Source organism: Chiloscyllium plagiosum, unplaced genomic scaffold, assembly GCF_037043375.1.
Source record: "Chiloscyllium plagiosum isolate Xiang-an unplaced genomic scaffold, Cpla_swu_hap1 HiC_scaffold_9, whole genome shotgun sequence".
NCBI lineage: Eukaryota > Metazoa > Chordata > Chondrichthyes > Orectolobiformes > Hemiscylliidae > Chiloscyllium > Chiloscyllium plagiosum.
In genome coordinates this window covers 54,682,532-54,703,504 of record NW_028270147.1, presented here as the reverse complement: position 1 = coordinate 54,703,504, position 20,973 = coordinate 54,682,532, and the positions used below count along the sequence as shown (strand labels likewise).

At 37.4% G+C, this 20,973-nt stretch overlaps 1 protein-coding gene across 5 annotated transcripts in view; it reads right to left on the bottom strand.

Annotated features, from left to right (window-relative positions):
* Positions 1-1,620: 1,620 nt before the first annotated feature.
* Positions 1,621-20,973, bottom strand: part of mysm1 (Myb-like, SWIRM and MPN domains 1) — a 105,460-nt gene continuing 86,107 nt past the window's right edge. For 3 of the 5 annotated variants that reach the window (XM_043699289.2, XM_043699291.2, XM_043699290.2), the window contains 2 exons: positions 15,239-15,296; positions 1,621-7,452 (listed from right to left, as the gene is read on the bottom strand). In XM_043699289.2, coding sequence (XP_043555224.1) covers positions 7,288-7,452; positions 15,239-15,296 — 223 coding nt within the window. In that variant the 3' untranslated portion in view covers positions 1,621-7,287. The remainder of the gene's footprint in view (positions 7,453-15,238; positions 15,297-20,973) is intronic. The other 2 variants (XR_015758159.1, XM_087990637.1) reach the window with 2 other exon arrangements.

Genomic DNA, 20,973 nt, shown 5'->3' with positions numbered 1-20,973 from the left:
TGAAAATTTACAGAAAAATCAGGGTGTGATATAACGTTAAAACAGCAAATACTGGAAATACTCAGCAGCTCTTGAAGCATCAGTGGACAGAGAGTAGTTAACATTAAATTAATTATAACTTGAGAATTCAAAACAATAACTGTTCTTTCCACAAATGCTGCAAGACATGCTAAGTATTCTCTGCATTTTAATTTCAGATTTCTAGCCTCTGCAGAATACTGCTTTTATGATACAATCCCTTTGAACAACCTTTTTTTAGATTACTTTTTTAGATTAGATTAGATTACTTACAGTGTGGAAACAGGCCCTTCGGACCAACAAGTCCACACCGACCCGCACCCACCCAGACCCATTCCCCTACATTTACCCCTGCATCTAACACTACGGGCAATTTTAGCGTGGCCAATTCACCTAACCTGCCCATTTTTGGACTGTGGGACGAAACCAGAGCACCCGGAGGAAACCCACGCAGACACGGGAGAATGTGCAAACTCCACACAGTCAGTCGCCTGAGATGGGAATTGAACCCTGGTCTCTGGCGCTGTGAGGCAGCAGTGCTAACCACTGTGCCACCGTGCCCCCCACTTTAAAACCTTAAAACGCTCTCAAGGAGTTATAGGAACATAGGAATTAGGAGGGTGAGTAGACAGTTCAGACATTTGAGCCCACTCAGGTATTTAACAATATCATGGTTGATCTTATAGTGGTCTCAACTCCACTTTCCTATCTGCTCTCCACAGCCCTTATCCCATTTTTCATCAGAAACATATTTATTTATTTATTTCTTGAATCGCCTGATTCAGCCTCCATTGCACTCTCGGGCAATGAGTCCCACAGAATCACAACCCTCAGTGTAGTTTCTGCTCATCTCAGGTTTGAAACAACCTCTCACTCTAACTCAATGTTTGAGACTGTCCACAAGGGGGAACATCCATTCAACATCCACCCCTTTAGCATTTTATATCCCTCAATCAGATCTCCCTCATTCTTCTGAACTCCAGTGAGTACAAGCCCAAGCTAGTTCTTTCATCCCTGGAATCAACCTTTTGAACCTTCTGTGTGAGCTACCTACCATGTGTTGAAAAATTAATTAGCAAACAATGTAAAAGAAAATACAAGAGTGTTGCAAATAATCCAGCAAAGATCATGAATTACAAACAGCCACAAGTTGCTAGATGATTTGCGCCACTCTGCTGTTAAATTTGTAGAAACAAACTGAGCACTTCAAATCCTGGTTATTTTCATAAAATTGCTGTATTTGCACATTAATTGTCCTACTACAGAAAATTAGTTGTTTATTAACAACACCAAGTTTTTTTTTAATGATGGAATACTTCTTAACTGACTTTATCATTAAGTTCACCCACTGTAATTCATCTCCTCAGTCTTTCTTATATTTATTGCTGAGTCCTTACATCTTATTGGTCGAGAAGACAATTGGTCTCATCATTCACCAAGATCCGAAGCACCCTGTTGCTGTCGGTGCATTATCAATTCACATATTCAGCAATATACCGATTGTGTATAAGGGGCATACCGTAAGATGTTGTGGCCCATCACATTTTTGTAAGACCTTGAAATTAGTTCTCTTTTTTTAAAAAAAGTTCATGACAGCAGACAAGTGATTAAACTTTTTAACTTACCCATTTTGTTTGTTTAACGGTCACCACAGTACAGAAAAGACAAAATATACAGACAATTGGCAGTTATTGTGGTTTGATAAAATATATGAATCACAATGGTTGACCTACATTATTATTGTACAAAACTGATCATTTATTAACCTTATTTCAAAACTGCAATTCTCAAAATCTTTACAACATGAAGATGTAACAAGTTAGATTAAACATGTCTTTGTCAAGAAATATACAAGTGTGATCACATAGTATGCATACTTTTGACTTTCTCTAATCTCACAGACATACAAACAATTTCAACCAATGTTTGCAGAAACTTTTATTTACAGTGTTGCCATGCAATCATATCTTGACTTTTAGCTAAAAACCACATAAACACTGCACTGTGACTTCATAATCAGAAACCTACTGACAGGTTGACAAGATACGAATGTATGCAGGACAATGTTCATGGAACATGTAATTAAGCAAGCATGTATTGTACAATTCAGTACACTTTGAAGCACAAGAACAATTATTGCAGTTTCAGCTGCGGTTTTATCTGCCAAAATATTTTCTGCTGATTCATAAATTTTCTCAATTTCAGTGTAGATTAAACAGCAGTCAAGGATGCTCCATTCTTTTGACTGAGACTCTTGGATCTGAATCCATGTTGTGACTAAGTACTTTGGGGCAAGTATCATACTTTTTTTAATTTTCAAGATTTATTGAAATGTAGTTTGATTGTCTTGTTTTTTTTTCATTGACTTTGAACCTTTCTTGTAATGTTTTTATTGCTGAAAAGAGACACATTGTTGAAGCCTTTCATCTCCTACTCATCAAGACAAATGCAAGAATGCTGAACTTCAAATGATCACAATTTATGGAAGAAAAGGGATGCTGATTGATTGGCAACTCAATTCAGATTGGTCCAGGCATTGCCATGATTCCCCATGCATCTGTATAATTCAAAAGTAAGGCTTCAAAATATTCCTTTCCTTGCAGTGGTGGTTCCTGCGTACAAATGTCTCTTTTAGCGAGTGTAAATTAGCGGTGTTACAAGCTCAACTGATCTTAAAAATATTATTGCACACTACAATGTACTCTATCTCATGTTGCAATTCACTTTGAGTATGTTGCAGGCTAATGCATTCCATGTACTTGCTGGGAAATTTGCTAATAATTCCTCCACTACTGTCTTCCAGAAGCCTAACGTCACTGGTTAATATATGCTTCGGGATTGATATAGCTCCATACTATAAACGAGGCTTTATAAACAGTTGTGTAAATAGTACCCAAGCCTTCTGGTTACCTTGCTAATTTTAATGTGGAATCAGAGCACGTCAGAGTTGACGTGCAGGACAGCTGATCAGATAGTTGTTTTTAAAGCAGAGTTCAATAGACTTTTTTTTAAACTGGCAAAAGAACCAGGGGGTATTGGGGGCACTAGGGTTGTGACTACAGTCAGATCAGCCATCATTCTATTCAACAGAAAACAGGCTGAAGGGGCTGAATGGCCTAGCCTTGCCTCCAACTTGTAGGTTTCTCTGTATTGTGCAGCTCCCACATCGGCAAAGGTCATCACGGTGAATTGAAAAGTCTTAGGTCTACTTCAAATTACCGTGGCTAGACTGTGTTTCACTAAATTTTGAACAGGTAAAGCAAGATACTTCACACTGCTAACATGCTGTAATGATACAATTGGTGTTTTGCACTAATTGGAAAGTGGAAAGAAATGGAATGGTGTTAATGTCACTACACTTGTAATCCCAAAGTCCAAAACCCCCCACAGCAGCTGATGAAATTTAAATTCAACAAACAAACCTGTAATGAAAGTTCATCTCAGTAACAGTGATCATGTAACTATCAATTGTTGTGAAAACCTAATTTGATTCACTGTGTCCTTGATGAAAGAACTCTGTCATCCTACCTAGTCTAGCATACACGTGACTCCAGATCAATGGTAATGGAGTCAACTCTTACCTAACTTTTGAAATGGCCAAGCAAACCATTTAATTCAAGGATAATTTGGCATGGGGAATTTGCCATTGACATCCACATCTCAAAGGAAAACAAAGGCATCAGACCATATAGACAATTTGCCCATTACATAAACATTGTATATGAACTTCAGTATTGGTGAGATACCAAGTATATAGGCTGCATATTCCTGTGATTGACTGACTGAATTAAACAACCCTGTTCCTCTGGAAGCACATAATATGTACACACCAAACTTAAAATTCCAAACAAAACATCTGCTATGACTCTATGACTCTATCTGCTGTGCAATGTGATATCACAATTGTTCAGTGCAATCCGGAGTGTGGTAAAATTGCATTAATAATAAGTTTAAGATAATCAGTCTAGCTCAATGTGGCTCACTTAGACAATGCTAGAAGTGACATATATTCGTGTTCTAGGTAAACAAAAGATATATGTTCAAGCCTTGTGACGCTCTTGAATTAGCTGGAAGCTTGGGGAGCCTATAATTCTGTTTTTTTCTCCATGGCAATCCCTCAGCCATCAGTCAACTTGCCAATCATTTAGCACTCCTTTTCCCTCCTGTGACAAACATTTGCAATCTTTTGAAGTTCGGTGTCCTTGCATTTGTCCTGATTGCTGCAAGATGAAAAGATTTGGCAATGTCACTCTCTTTTCTGCAATTTAAATTCTGTACAAATTTCTCTTCTATCTTTCTAAGTTTAGTGCTTATTCCTAATGCACGATTTGCAGCCAAGCAACTGTGACTGAGCCGAACTAACTAGTTATGAAATTCCTTTTATTCGTCAGCAGCCTTTTAAAGTTGTTCAATCATATCATGGTAATACTCTGGATCAAGTTCAATCGTCCTCAAGTTTGAATCCATAGCATTGTTAATCTGAATTCTGTACTTTTGAATAATGGAAAAAAAAAATCTAGATTTGGGATTGTTAGGAGTCTACAGCATAATCAGGTTTCTAACACAAATCACAACAGTACAGCTGGACTTTAACAGTTTTGAATGGTAGATCATGTCATGGTCTACATCTCAAAACCAGCTATCAATATATGGAAGCTTTTGGTTTACTAACTGTTTCATCAAGTGGAATAGATGGTATCAGTTGTTATTAGCTATTTCAATGTATTCAATGTATATAAAACTAAGCTACTTCAAATAACAAAAATATGCCACAAATATTTAAGTTGTCTTGCAGAATGTACTTAACATAAAATAATTCAGTTTCATATTTGCCATGCTGTTTGGACAGCAATAATTAATAGTGTCAGGAAGAGGGAATATAAATAGCTCACTTGAACCACTGCAAGTGTATACATACGTACGTACTATAAAATGTTATGCTAAACTTATGTTATCTTCACCGTGTGTCTTAGAATCAGACTGTTCAATGCAATTAATCGGCTGGCTGCAAATAACCATTAAGTGGTAAGCAGTTACGCATGACCTAAAATCACTCAGACCTTTTGAAACACACCCAAAGCAAAGCTGGCAGGTCTGAAATAGAGCACGGATCCAGAATTGCTAGTTGCCCAACCATTACTGTGAGTACTTGTGGGGTTTTGTGAAAGATGCAGCTTTAACCTACTTCCAAGGCTCGTGATCTGCAGAGAACAGAATCGAAGACACACAATGTTTGAAGTTCCTGCAACGTATGACTCTCATCCCTTCAGAGGGCAATACACCCAATTTGAAGAGGCTTCTCAATTGCGACTGCTGACTTTCTCAATGGGAAAATGTCTGGAGTCATAGCATGGTGCCACAGCCGACCGATTGCCTTTCAGTTTTATTTGTGCATAATATGACCTCTTACAAAATCTTTCTTTTTAGAAGCAATATGGATATAATTGTTTAAATAGTATGCTGACACATATTACAATCAATAGTTAGAGGTCACGGTCTTAGTCCAAAACAAAATACTTTATGAACAAGAAGTTACAGTTTTACTGTATTGCTTTGGGCTTCAGAGTTCAATTTCACAAAGCTGGAGAAAAAAAGAGTAACATTTCAATAATTGCCAGTACACAAAGTGTACATACTACCTCTTGAAATACTATTTTTTATAGCATTTTATAGCATATTCTTTTTAAAGCAATCATCAAACTGTTCCAGTCCAAAAGTAGTCATGTGGAGATCACCACTGTAGTTTCCTGTCAGAACAGGAGTGCACAGATAATGTATTTGAAGAAGCTATCTTCATTCAGCTGCCAAGGAAGTATACCTACCTGGCTCCTAAATACTGATGCCAATATTCAGTGCTGGAATGCAAATTAAAAATGGTTGATCAGCAGCTGGAATCTGAAGAGATTCCAAAATAAAGATGAATTAAATCCCAGAATTCAAAAACTGCAGTCTTAAAGTCAGTTGCTTTATCGTTACATCATGTTCTATTTTCAGTGAGGCTGCTTGTGTGAAGGCAGCACACACCTGTTTTGACAGCTGAATTGTGTGATCGGTGTGAACAGCCACCATCAGACAATTTAATTAGTGTGATGTAACTATTATAAACTTCCCAAGAAAATGTACCATTTGAACATTTTCACGAACCTAGAACACTAATTTACCTTTAAGCATTATCTCAAATGTTGTTGATCGTTCCTTCTCAAGTAGAGAAGATATGAAGAAAACATATAGGCAGATCGTGACTTTTTGTATTTGCTCTTAAGAAGGGCAAGAATTCTAGTCATTCTGGGTTAGCCAAATAGCTGTCACTTCTAATCAGTGCACTAAGTATAAATGAAACCTGTTCATCTGGTAACACACCAGATTTCAACAGTGGAATCCATGGGCTAGGTTATAAACTGAAACCTGAGGTTCATAAATCCAAATGTCACACATTTTGTCTCAAAGAATTACCTACTGACTTCCATTCAAAGATGCAAAGTAATTAAAATATAACAGGGCAACTCTTAGTTCAAAGCTATTTTATAATCGTTTTTGGTCTACAATGTTTTTCAGTTGTACTATCTAATAAAAACTCACGAGTGTAATATTTTTCTAAAGTACCCTTTCTAAAGAAGAAATAATGATTTTTTTTTTTACTTAAAATAAATCCATAAATAAAAAGATAATGTCCTTGAAACCATGAGAGCCTACAGGAACCCCCTTCCTGCTATGAAATTTCAATTAATGTCTAGAAATATTTCAGCGCAATGGGCTCAACAAATTGTAAAAGTTGACTAACCCTGAGAAGGTCATACTGCAGCTTAGGATGTAGATTTTCCTGCTGACATTCCACAGTCAAGTAATTTCAGAGAGGCACTCAAACCAGTTTGAAATCATCGTGTCTGCTGCTTCCAGTTGAGCTACTCCTCAATCGTCCTCATAACTGATTGCATGGAAACGGCCCTACTTAGCTCCATGATGGCAAGAAAACCACATGTTTTTGATTTAACAAGTCAAAGAAATTGGCAGTAAGGATAATTATATTGTTTGATAAAGAAGGACAATACCTCGGGAAAAAAAGAAACCTCTACACTTTCCTTTCAGCTAATTCAGGGTTTTTATATCAAATTTCCTTTAAAACCAGCTGAAGTGTACTGAGAAATCCTCTGGTTTCTCTACCGCACAATTTCTGGTGTTTCTTCTAACAATATCATTAGATTTCTCAGTGCAAAGTTCATTTTTTTGAAAGTGGAATTTCAGACATGCAGATCTTGGAAATACAAGTAACTAATTGCCTGGTTTTACTGGAACTTTAGCAATAGTTTCAAATTTACTGTTCCGGTCTTCAATGTTATAACCTGCAAGGAACAAATCTTCAATTTGCGTCAGAAACTCTTCAGTAACTGCAGCATTCCATTGATTTTCCAATGTCTTCCTCATTGATTCAAGCAGCTACAGTGTAACAAAGAGAGAGAATCAACACGTTACTGACTTTTTAAAATGCAATCTGCGAATAACACAAGCAATCACTATATGTTAAGTAGTGATTTAATCTAACAAACTGAATCATGATTACATTCTAAGAAATCACACCATTTGTGTTACACTCCTACAATAAATCAGAAAAAGTAAAAAGCTCTAAATTAAAGGTGACAAAAACTCAAAATTGGCAACTGATCCTAAGATAATGATATATGAACAAAAACTGTTGCACAGGATTTGCAACTTAAATGAAGTGCACATATCATTCCTCACTGTACCGCACAATTTCTGGTGTTTCTTCTAACAATATCATTAGATTTCTCAGTGCAAAGTTCATTTTTTTGAAAGTGGAATTTCAGACATGCAGATCTTGGAAATACAAGTAACTAATTGCCTGGAAATACAAGTAACTAATTGCCTCGTCACTTTGAGCTGACGAAAACAGGATAATTTTAAATCCCAAAGCACAAAATGTGAACATTGAAGATACAATATCTTGAATTATTACCTTTAAGATGATAGATTCAGGTTAATTTTAAACGGATAGATTTACACCATTTTAATTTTCAAGAGACCAATCAACAACTTGCATTTATTTTAGTACAAGATCCCAAGGCACTTCATCGGAACTTTATCAAAATAATATTTGACAATGTCACTATTCAGACAGGTGATCAAACTGGAAAAGGGGTAGGTTTTAAAGGAGCATCTTCAAGGAGGAAAGCAATATAGAGAGGTGGAGAGGAGTAGAGACAGTATTTCATAGTTTAGAGCCTTGGCAACACAAACCAAGATCATGGAGGAATTTGAAAACAATTTAAAATGAAAATTATGAAAACAAGGCATTTTCAGATCAAAAGCCAATGTAGGTCGGCCAATAATCAGGTGATCAGTGATAAGGATTTCCATAGCTGAGTTTTGGATGAGCTCAATTTTATAGGGAATACACAGTGAAGCTAGTCAGCCTGCTCCTCGGATGCTGCCTGGCCTGCTGTGTTTTTCCAGCACATTTTTCAACTCTGGTCTCCAGCATCTGCAGTCCTCACTTTCTCCAAAGCATTAGGACAGTCAAGTTTGCTGTTACAAGCCTCTTTCTGGACTGTTAACTTTAAGCAGAAAGGTTAACACAAGACTTCACATTTTAAGATGTTTACTGTCACAGAAGACTAATAGTTCTATTGACTAAACACTATCTTTGTAGGTCACCTGTACTCCAAATCCCAGAACAAAACTTTCACCTTTTCACTTTTAGCACAACCAACAAAAACGTACTTCACAGGTATACATTACACTCCCAAAATCAACAGTCAATTCTCCCAGAATCTTTTCAGCCTGGTAACTTGTAATCATAGAACTAGGTTTCATGGTAAGGCATTTTCCTGGGAGACTCGTCCTCTAATGCAAGGTAAGTAAATCCACCAGCCTTGTTTGAACCACACCCAAACTAGATCTATACAGTCAGATTGAAAATTTCCATTTACATTCCTTGTGTGGTGAACAACAGAGATTTTTATCTAGTTGCTCTCTCTCTCTCTCTCTTTCTCCTGATCCTGGCAAACTGGCTGCATCTGAGAGCTAAAGAATATCTAGAAAACGTTCCTTTAACAAAACAACCGTATCAGTTTTTATTCATTCCCAGCATGAAGGCATTGTTGGCTAGCATTTATTGCCCATCCACAATTGCCCAAAGGGCAGTTAAGAGACAACTATATTATGGTGGGTCTGGAGTCGCATGTAGGCCAGACCAGGTAAGGATGGCTGTTTCCTTCCCTAAGGGACATTAGTGAACCAGATGGGTTTTTCCAACAATCGACAATGGATTAGTGGCCATCATTAGACTCTTATTCCCAGAGTTTACTGAATTCAAATTATACCATCTGCCATGACAAGATTCGAACCTGGGTCCCCAGAACTTTCCCTGGATTTCTGGACTAACAAACTACCATAAGGCCATTGCCTTCCCATAGCAACTTGAATCCCTGCCCCCTATATCCCGCCAGAAACATATATTTGCAATTCTACTCACCCCGATTCATTTCTCTTTTTTAAATGTAAAATAGCTGTTTAAAACCTAATGGAATTGAATCTGGCATTTCCAACACATTCCTGCTGTTTTAGAAATGACCAGTTTAACCATAGTAAGCATGGATGCTGTTGCCACTGTCTTCAAATGTAGATGTTTAATACCTTCTTCCAAACAAAATAATTTGTGCCTTGCTTTAATTTTAATTCAGTCAAGACTGATTCAAAAACAAGCTTCAGAAGAGGTCACATGATCTGCTTCATTTTTATCCTATAGACCATGTCACAAGAAAAGCATAATACTATAAACCTCAGATGTAATGCTAATGCATTTAATTCTGGTATCTCTGTGATAGGAAAAATGCTGTTAAACTTGAAAGCATTCAGAAAAGATTTACAAGGATGTTACCAGGGTTGGAGGATTTGAGCGATAGGCAGATGCTGAATAGGCTGGGGCTATTTTCCTGGAGAATCGGAGGTTGAGGGGGTGACCTTATAGCGGTTTATAAAATCATGAGGGGCATGAATAGCCATGATCTTTTCCCTAGGTAGGGAAGTCTAAAATGAAAGGGCATAGGTTTAAGGTGAGAGTATAAAGATTTAAAAGGGACCTATAGGGCAACTTTTTCATGCAGAGGGTAATGCATGTATGGAATGAGATGCTGGAGGAAGTGGTTGAGGTTGGTACAATTACAACATTTAAAAGGCATCTAGATGAATAAATAAATAGAAATGATTTAGAAGGATATGGGCCAAAAGCTGGCAAATGGGACTAGATTAATATAGGATATGTGGTTGGCATGGATAAGTCGGACTGAAGGGTCTGTTTCTGTGTTGTACATCACTATGACTCTAAGTAGCAATAATATAAATGAGGGTTTCAGCAACAGATATGCCAAGGCAATGACAGACTCACAATATCACTGAACTGAAATTAGGTGGTTGTAATGGCTATAGCATTCAATGTTATCAACAATTACTCACTAACAAATGTGATTGTCCACCTGGGAAATTCTGCATCACTGATCATAGATTCTGTGGGTCCTTGCATGGGATGGCGAGCCCAAGCCTAGAGCTGTATCTCCATCACACACTTGGCAGATGTTTCCAAGAGCTGCAAGTGGTCCTTGCTCTTGAGATCATTGGCATTCCTTTCTCCAGTCCCTTTTCTGTGCTTTCTCTTGCCAGCAGGTGTTTTCGAAGAATTGTGTCCCTTCACACAGGAGTTTCCTCCAAGTCAGCTTCTTCTGAACATGCAATGACATCTTTGTTGCATTTCTTGAGAGAAGCCTTAGGGAGTCTGTGAAACATTTCCTTTCTCCTACTTCTGTTTGTGTGCCTTCCTTTCACATTAGACTACTTAATATGACAAAGCCCATTGTGTAGTCAGTAGTATATTAACATGGATGAGGATTGGCTAACTATTAGAAGGCAGACATTTGAAACCAAGGGCCATAGCCAAATTTGTGAATGCCACAACAGTTGGAAAGACAAATGGTGTGGATGACAAAGAGTCTGCAGTTGGATATAGACAAGTTAAGTGAATATGGGAAAATAGGAGTTTAAGCACTTTGGCAGGAAAAATAGAGAAACTGAATATTATTTAAATTAAGAAAGCTACAGAACAGAAGGATTTGGGAGTACTTATCCATGAATCACAAAATACTACCATCCAAATTTTGTGGAAAATATGGAAGGCACATGAAATGTTGGTCTTTATTTCAAACGGAATGGAGTATAAGTTTTGTTAAAATTAGACAAGATACTAGTCAGACCACAGCTGGTGTACCACAAACAGTTTCGGGGCCCTTATCTAAAGAAATGTATATGAGCATTAGAGGCAGTCCAAAGAAATACCAGGTATGGAGGGATAGTCTTATGTCGAGAAGGTGGGTAAGTTGGGCCTGTATTCATTAGAATTTTGAAGAATGCTAGGTAACCTTATTTAAATGTACAAGATTCTTACAGGACTTGACAAGGTAGATGCAGAGTAGTTGTTCCCCTCATGGAAGAGTCCAGGATCAGACAGTTTAGTTTCAGAATAAGGGCCACACATTTAAGACAGAGTTGAGGAGAAATTTCTTCTCTCAGAAGGTACTGAATTTTTGGAATTCTTTACTAGAGGGCTGTCAAGGCTAGGCCATGAAGTATATTGAAGGCTGAAATATGCAGATTTTTAATTAGTCAGGGAATCAAGTGTTAAAGGAAAAAGACGGGAAAGTGGAGTTGAGGATTACCAGGATTTCAGCGAATGACACAACCAGAACTGATGGGCTGAACGGCCTATTTCTCTGCTTACATCTTGTGGTTTCATGGGGTCAGCTGAACTCAAGACTTGATTGAAATGATCTCTTCCCCAGAAATTAACACATGGTTCACACTCTCACATCCAACTCCCACTCACATGACAACAACATTATTGCCCACTCAACTACACACTTCCAGAAACATGGGCTGGAATTTTCTAGTCCTTTGTCAAGGATTGGGAGATAAGAAACCAAAATGGTGAAATAAAGTATGTGCATATGTGTATGATTTTGAAGGGGACTGCAGCAATAAGGTTAAAATACGAGGAGGTTATAGAAATTCATAAAGATGTTAGAAATGATGCAATTGAGGTGTTTAAGATGTTAAAATATATTTTAAAGTAAATGGTGATAATAATAAGTGGTGGAATAATCATAAAAAAATGTATGTTCCAGTCAGTTCATGGAAGAGTAATGTCATGAAGTAGTGCTTCATAGAAATGGCAGTGGAAATCTAAAACTCTCTTCCCCAGTAATCTGTTAAGTGGGTGGATTGAAAATTTTGGAGCCTAGATTTGAATGTTTTAATTGGGCAGGATATTAAGAGATGTGAAGCAAATTGGATAAAATGAGTTCTTACTAGGTGCAAGTACAAAAGCTTTATTGAACATGATTAGTGTAAGCATAAAGTGTTTGCTATTCTACCATGCTAAATTGCCCATAGTGTTAGGTACATTAGTCAGAGGGAAATGGGTCTGGGTGGGTTGCTCTTCGGAGGGTCTGTGCGGACTGGTTGGGCCGAAAGGCCTGTTTCCTTTCTAATCTAATCTAATCTGAAGGCATGGAAGGATGTTCTATTTTATTTCAAATAAAATATCTAACATTAAAAGATGCCAAAGGAATCTCATCAAATATTATTTTTGCAGCTTTTGGGTTCATTAATTTATTTTCCAACCATTTTCCAACCATAATGGGCGGAACGGTGGCACAGTGGTTAGCACTGCTGCCTCGCAGCGCCAGCGACCCGGGTTCAATTCCCGCCTCAGGCGACTGACTGTGTGGAGTTTGCACGTTCTCCCCGTGTCTGCGTGGGTTTCCTCCGGGTGCTCCGGTTTCCTCCCACAGTCCAAAGATGTGCAGGTCAGGTGAATTGGCCATGCTAAATTGCCCATAGTGTTAGGTAAGGGGTAAATGTAGGGATATGGGTGGGTTACGCTTCGGCGGGTCGGTGTGGACTTGTTGGGCCGAAGGGCCTGTTTCCACACTGTAAAGTAATCGAATCTAATCGAATCTAATCGAATTTGTATTACTTTATAATTAGATTAATAAGGTATGAAGTGACATTGTTCACTGACGACTGCAGTGATCAACTGGATTCACAACTGCTCAGATACCGAACCAGTCTGCACCTGCCTGCAACAAAACCTGAATAACATTCAGGCTTCGACTGATAAGTGACAAGTAATTATCAATCAATGACTATTTCCATCAAAAGAAAGTCTAACCACCTCTTTCTAACATTCATGACCATCACTGAATTCTCCATCCTGGAGGTCACCAATGACCAGTAACTTATCTGGACCAGCCACATAAATACTACAAGTAGTTTGTACAATGTGTTGCAAGAGAAGGTTGGAGGTTAGTACATTGTAAGTGGGTAACTATTCTTTACTCCCAAAAGCCCATCTGCCAATGACAAGACACAAGAGTCTAGATTAGAGTGGTGCTGGAAAAGCACAGCAGGTCAGGCAGCATCCAAGGAGCAGGATCCTCGGATGCTGCCTGACCTGCTGTGTTTTTCCAGCACCACTCTAATCTAGACTCTGGTTTCCAGCATCTGTAGTCCGTGTTTTTACCTAATTCTAAGACACAAGTCAGGAATGTGATTCAATACCCTCCACCTACCCAGTTGAGTACAGTTCCGATCAGATTCAAGAAGCTTAACACCATCCAAGAGAAAGCAGATTCACATCCACAAGTTAAACATTCACCCACCCGTCACTGTTGGCATGCAATGAATGCACAATTTACAATATTTACTATATCAATTTGCCAACGCTTCAACAGAAATTTCTGAACCCATGAGTTCTACCCTCTTAAATGGCAACAGTAGGTGCATAGCAACACCACCTTTTATAATTTCCCCTGTATGTCAGGCACCATTCTGATGTGAGACTATAATGCCATTCTTTCATTGTTGGCCAAACCCTGAAACTCCCAAACAGCCCAAAGACAGCACCTAGAACACACTGACGGCAATGATTCAAAAAGAAAGCTCACCGACACACAGAGGGTATGGAATGAGCTGCTAGAGATACAATTACAACATTTAAAAGACATCTGGATGGGTATATGAGCAGGAAGGGCTTCAAGGGAAAGGGACCAAGTGCTGGGAAATGGGACTAGATTAATTAAGGATATCTGGTTGGTATGGACGAGTCGGACTCAAGGGTCTGTTTCCATGCTGTACATCTTTGTGACTCAGGAACAATTAGGGCTTGGCAATGAATGTTGGCCTTGCAACAATGCTTACATCCCAGTGATTAACAAGTCACAAACTTAACCACTGGAACAATTCAGTTTAAGGAATCACTGATAAACCTGTCAAGATTGATTTCATAATCACATAGCAGTAATGTTTTATTCCTAATATCTATTCTCATGAATTAGTTCAGTCCACATCTGCCTGGCTTTATAGGTCTGGTTTTTGCTGTAAGTGACAAGTCAAGTGTTTTACTAAATAGCGAAATTAAAAAAAGTGTTCCATTACAATGGGTCTTAAATCTAAATTGTAATTTTTATTATCTTAAAAATCAATCTTGGAACAGAGAAGATAAGATTAGATTTTCAGGACCAGAGTGTTTACCAAGACTCATTCAATACAGTGTAACTTTTTCATGAGTTTATACATTGAGATCAATGGGATAAAAACATTAACATTAACATCAAATCAGGGATTTCTACTTCTAACCTGTGAGGACTTTAACATCTCAGGGAGGAGAAGAGAATCACTGACATGCTTTCATGCTTTCGCATTTAACAGTAACTAGTGGTATTCGCTGTGTTACCCAAAAAGCAATACCAGTTTCACTGTCATTTTAACCAATAAATCCAGACCATGGATTTCTAGTGTGTCTAGAGAAATCTCTAATTTTGTTGTGGTTAACACATATTTCACCCTGCAAGTCAATGAGAATAAGGATCTCTATGGCCTTTCTATGAGGATCTCTATGGCCACGCTATCATGAAAAATGTTATCTGCAGATTCCTGGATGTAAGAATGGATAGCATTGGCAAATAAGGCTTAAAAAAATCTGACCCAAAGAAATAGCTAATACTGTTCCAAAAGGTATACATATTCATATGTTTGAATACAGAAATCAGAAATCTGCTTAAATACTTTTTGACTTCAGATATTGTCTTATCTCCATTTACACTATATGAATACAATGTAGCACATGCAAGTGAATGACATTATGTAAGCTTACCTTCTGCAAACATGTCAAATTGGAATCTCTGTGAAACATGTGGAGCATTGGAACACTACTGTTAACAGGAGAAAACAAAATGGTAAATAATTTGAATAGGCTGTAGTGGAGCATTTCTCGGATTATAATATTCTACTGCGTATATTAGGTAGGCCCTAATGCTCTGAGCATTCAGAGTGCCAAGAATACATCATTTATTTATTTGGAATTCAAAAATTAATCACATATTAATGAACGATTATAGGTGGAACATACTTCCTCTTGTACATTTCCAGCATGTTTGAAAGTAAAAATTCTAAGCATATGGGACTGTTTTCCCTGGAGTGTCGGAGGCTGAGGGGTGATCTTATAGAAGTTTACAAAATTATGAGGGGCATGGATAGGGTAAATAGGCAAAGTCTTTTCCCTGGGGTCGGGGAGTCCAGAACTAGAGGGCATAGATTTAGGGTGAGAGGGAAAAGATATAAAAGAGATCTAAGGGGCAACTTTTTCAAACAGAGGGTTATACGAGTATGGATTGAGCTGCCAGAGGATGTGGTGGAGGCTGGTACAATTGCATCATTTAAGAGACATTTGGATGGGCATATGAATAGGAATGGTTTGGAGGGATATGGGCCGGGTGCTGGCAGGTGGGACTAGATTGGGTTGGGATATCTGGTCGGCATGGACGGGTTGGACCGAAGGGTCTGTTTCCATGCTGTACATCTCTATGACTATAATAATGAACAAAAGAAGCACTAGTATGTGTGGATTTTAACTCTTTTACTAATTTGCTTCTATCTCTCTATAGGCATCAATTGGGTACAGGTCCAGGCTTGTCAACACCCAAAATTTTATCATCCATCTATGAGTCTTGATTAGGAGAATTAGTGATATACTTAGTTGTAGAGTCATTAGCTTGCAATCAGGACAGGAACCCTGGCTGACTTTGCTTTCCATGACTGAAGAACATGGAGGCTAACTGTACTATCCCCATCATTACATCAGCTGAGGCCAGCTAACTAAGCAGAGATGAGGGAGTGAAGCTTTCCAATTCAATAGGTCCAAAATTATATGATATATTTTGTCATTAATTATTTATCACATCTGTCAAAAGACATAAAAGGTTGTTGGAAGAGTAGACTTAGCTTCATTTTTGCTGGTATAGCATTTATGAAGAAACGGAAGTGCATGCGATCCAAGACAACAAAATGAAAGCTGAAAAACTAAAGAACTGTTTCAAATCTAAGGTTATTGAAAAAAAGGAACAATCCTGAAGTTGGAAGGTTGGTCACTAATTTTCCTAGAAAACCAAAAGATTGGTTATTAGCCAGTGAGAAACTTTTCTTTGGATCACATCAGATGACTAGAAAACTAAATGAAAAATTGCAGAAAATTTGGAAAAGCTAGGAATGAGAAAATCAATTTAAAACTAAAACAAAGAACTGTGAATGCTGGAAATCAGAAATTGCTGAAAAACACAGCAGGTCTGGCAGTATCTATGGACAGAAAGCAGAGTTAATGTTTCAGGTCCAGTGACCCTTCATGCTTCAGATGAGAAGATCAATGTAACTTACTCATAACACAGCAACGTGTACCTACATAACACTTGTAGCACATTGGAATGTTGTAAGACAAGCTTTATCAAACAGAATTTGATACCAAGTCACAAGGAAATATTAGGGGAGGTCACCAAACGCTGGGTCAAAAAGGATTTTTTTTACTTAAGAAGAATCTTAAAGAAGGAAGGAAAAGTAAAAAGGAGATATTTACAAAGGAAATTACACACCAAAAGCCCTCAGCAACCTCAGGTAACACCACCAATGGTTGCACGATTAAAACGGAGAATATTCAATTACAAATCTTGAAATACTTTCCCTGTGAGACTCATATCTTATAAATAAATCTTTTCCTTAAGGAACATCCAACATTGTCACCTACATTAATATCAAAAATATTAACTTATGTTCTTGTTAAAAAATAAATTGAAGTACAGAAGTACCATTAAGTTAATTAAATGTATTGTTTTCATGCTATGCACAAATTAACTCAGTAAAAATTCTACTTCAATTCAAATAGGATCAATTTGTGTTACGCAGCAGAACACTAACAAGGTAGTGATGGGCAAGAACAATACTGTCACAAGAAGACCTCCCAATTTCTATATTGTCTATTCTTCATGATTGAGATGAGCTAGCAGCAAGAAAGGTGCTCCTCATGGGCAGGTTCTCAAGAATTTCTGACAACTTAAAGGAGTGATGGATTTATCTGTAGACAGAATTAGGACATTCATCCTAACAGAGTCTTGAGGCTTTCCAGCATTCTAACAATTCTTTTAACAGAAACTGGCACACTTTAGATACATTGACAACAGAATCTCATCATACAAAAGGTTTCCTTCTAATAGTCATCTGTACATTGCTTCTGCAGCTGAGCAAATATATGAAGTATGAAGCACAATATGATTACAGTACGCATTCCTTTTAGATTATACTGCTGGACATCGCCAGACTTGTCCCAGTATTTGAATCATTGTTGGAAGACTCTGCTAGTGTGTTTGTTGAGGATACTAGATGAGCCAACTATCTTTCTTTGTCACACTGCACAGCTATGCCTGCATCCCATAAAGTAAAAAGCAAACATGTAGCCTATATTTCCAAACATCTTAGTGTTCTATGCATTGGCAAAAAATGAGATGATGGACAAACAACACAACATAAAAGCATCATGTCAGCTGCCAGAAAGCATGCACATAATGGCAGGAATGGAGCGGAACCCATTGCAATTCATATAGTACATTGTTCCGTGAAAAGGAGTCTGCAGGACAGTGTAAATACAGCCAATAATTGAACTTGCAACAACCTCCAATCTAGACAAACTCCAGACTTCCGCGCTGATGCTTCTGCACAAAATACCAAATAGGAGACCTTCCAATGACTAGCCTAATATTTATCTCTCAACCAATGTCATTTAAACAGATTACCAACTCATGTAACACATTGATCATCTGGTGTGGTATGCGCAAATCGGATCCCATTTTTCTCAACAACGAAACTTAATTTTGTTGTGAAGCCATTATATAAATGCAAGTTCTTTCTCACAGAACTACAGATCTGTTTGGTTCAAGTATCAAATTAACATATTCATCAACACTAGAATTATTACTTTAGACCTAGCAACAAAAATTATATTTATCCATATATGCCTTAGGGCAGTCATGAACTATATAACAAATGAAAAATGCCCTTTTTCACTGAACAAACAGCAAGTACAAGGATTCTAAATATCATGGAAAGCTACAAAGCTTTACAAAATTAGAGTAAATTGCACCCTTATGATATCATTAGATATCATGTGGTTTGGAGCATTTCAGTATTTTCTTTTAGTGCACTACTTGATAGATTAAACAGGTGGAGAGCTCGAGTTTCATCACGAACTGCTTGCCTCTTTGCAACTCAATTCAATAGGCATCAATACCTGGGTAGAAAAGCATTTCTTTTCAAATCCAGCAGCTATAATCCCAAGCCTTCCAAATTCCTTGTTAGCTCGCTGCAGGATATATGCCTTCAACCTTATAAAAGGACGTAAGACAATTTGCAATATACCAGACATTTAGATTTGCAAAATGTCAACTTCAATGCCTTGCCTCAGACCTGTCAATTACTGGATGTTTAATTAAGTCCTTATATAATAAAAAGAACACAGTAAATAGACGTGGCCATTATGAAGATGATTTTACCTAAGAAGATTTTACCAAGAAAAGGCAAATACAGGCTGGAGTAGACATGTAATCATTTCATGAAATAATTTTACCTCTCAGGAAGTTCCTAGATATTGCAGTGCAGAAACAGAACTCTGAAAGAAGAGTTATGTCATTGAAGAAAAAGGCAAAAAATCAAAGTGAACCTTGAAGTCCTTAAAAAGAAAGTGAAACATGTCACATCTATTGTCATCCTCTAGAGCCTCTAGATAAATTATGTATAGCCACTGGAGCTGTCAAAGTGGCCGTCTATGATGCTGGACCTTAGAATATGGCAACAGACTGATTTCCCATTCCTTGACTATCCTGCAGTACGAAAAGTACAGCTCCACATTTCTAAAGAAGCTGATTATAATCTTGTCAGAAATATAGAGCTCTTTCAATGTTTAAAAAAAAAAGTTTTTGGTTTGCAATTGTGGGCTAAAGTTGAAATTGAACTTTGGATATTGAGCAACACTTTTTTTTTCAAAAAAGCAAACAATCTGATATTTGTTTAAGGGAACTGGCCTGGAAAGCTATTCTTTTGTTGCTGCAGACATTGAAATACATGAGATGTATGGTGTTCAAGGATGTTAAAGCTTGGATGTTCAAAAGGGTAATCAAAGTGAGGCCTATGTCAGCTAGGCAAACTAACAGAATGTTGGAGAAACAAAAAAGAGAAAACATTGATTGAAGTGGTTTGGATTGGCTTTTGGTTAGAAGGCTATGACGGCTGCTGGATGGAGTTTTGGCTGCTCTCTAGATTATATTTAGTTATTGGATAATTGAAAGTTCTGAGAAAAGAATCCCAATCTGAAAGATGTAAGTAAAAGTCTCCAGGAGTCTGCAGAAGCTGTTTGCACCGACTGGTGACTTTAGAATTCAAGATATACAATCCCATGTGCCTGTGAACGATATAATATCCAAGGACTGTGTGAAGATTTCGCTGCCATTATTCAATATTGTTTAAGTGAACTGGCCAGTTACAACTTGATTACTTACATTTAATTTATTCCTTAAGCCTGTCTGACAGAGTGTGGGCTATGATTAAAGATTTGGTTTAAATCATAGGCAATAATTAGATTACCTTGTTGTTTAGCTTTGCTATGCTGAAGCTACAGTACTAATCTTAATTTGTTAATTTCTGTTTAAGCAATAAAATATGGGGTGTGATATCAGTTATTCATAAAGTCTGGTTAAGAACAATTGTCCAATTTTGAGGGTCATGGAATATTTTAATTTCACTGCGTTGTAATATGCAATGTTAGCGAGTCTGATTTGGTCAGGCTTACTATCACTGTGTCATAATAGCTGGCAGAACTCCACAGATAGTCTTGTAGCACTAAAAACATTGTGAAGATCTCACTATGGCACCAGTATGGAAGCTGCAAGGATGTTAGGTAATAATAGGTGGTATCTTTATTTTAAAGATTAATATTTTTTACAATGATGAGACAATGAAGAAAGCACTATGAATTTTGCAGACTTTTTTTTTCAAAGCTATACTGCACTTATTATTTGGAGTTCTGAGCATTTTGATTAATTTTTAAGCTTCAGGCTTTGAGACTTGTTCAAAAATGAAATTTTACCATCACAACAAAGTCCCATTTAAATTGTGCTACTGCATAACACAATGGTAAGTCTATTCAAGAAGATATTAGAAAACTTGTAGAATGGACTGTTAAGTGGCATACAGTTTTTAACACAGATAAATATGAAATAACACACTTCAGTAGGAAAAAGAAGTTTGAAAAAGCATTAGAAAAGAAAACGGAGCTATGGATATAAATGAACAGATTATTAAAAGCTGTATCACGGGTCAGCAGAAATATTAAAAATACTATGACAAATAGCTCTATTTTTAAGAGGTGTAAAATTCAAAAGTAGTGAAGTGGTGCTAAATCCTGGTCAAATTGTACAGTACTGTGTACAGTTCTGATCTCTATACCATAAGGAGGACAAAGAAACAACAGAGAAAGTGCAAGAAATACTTCTCATACCATTCTTACAAATAAGT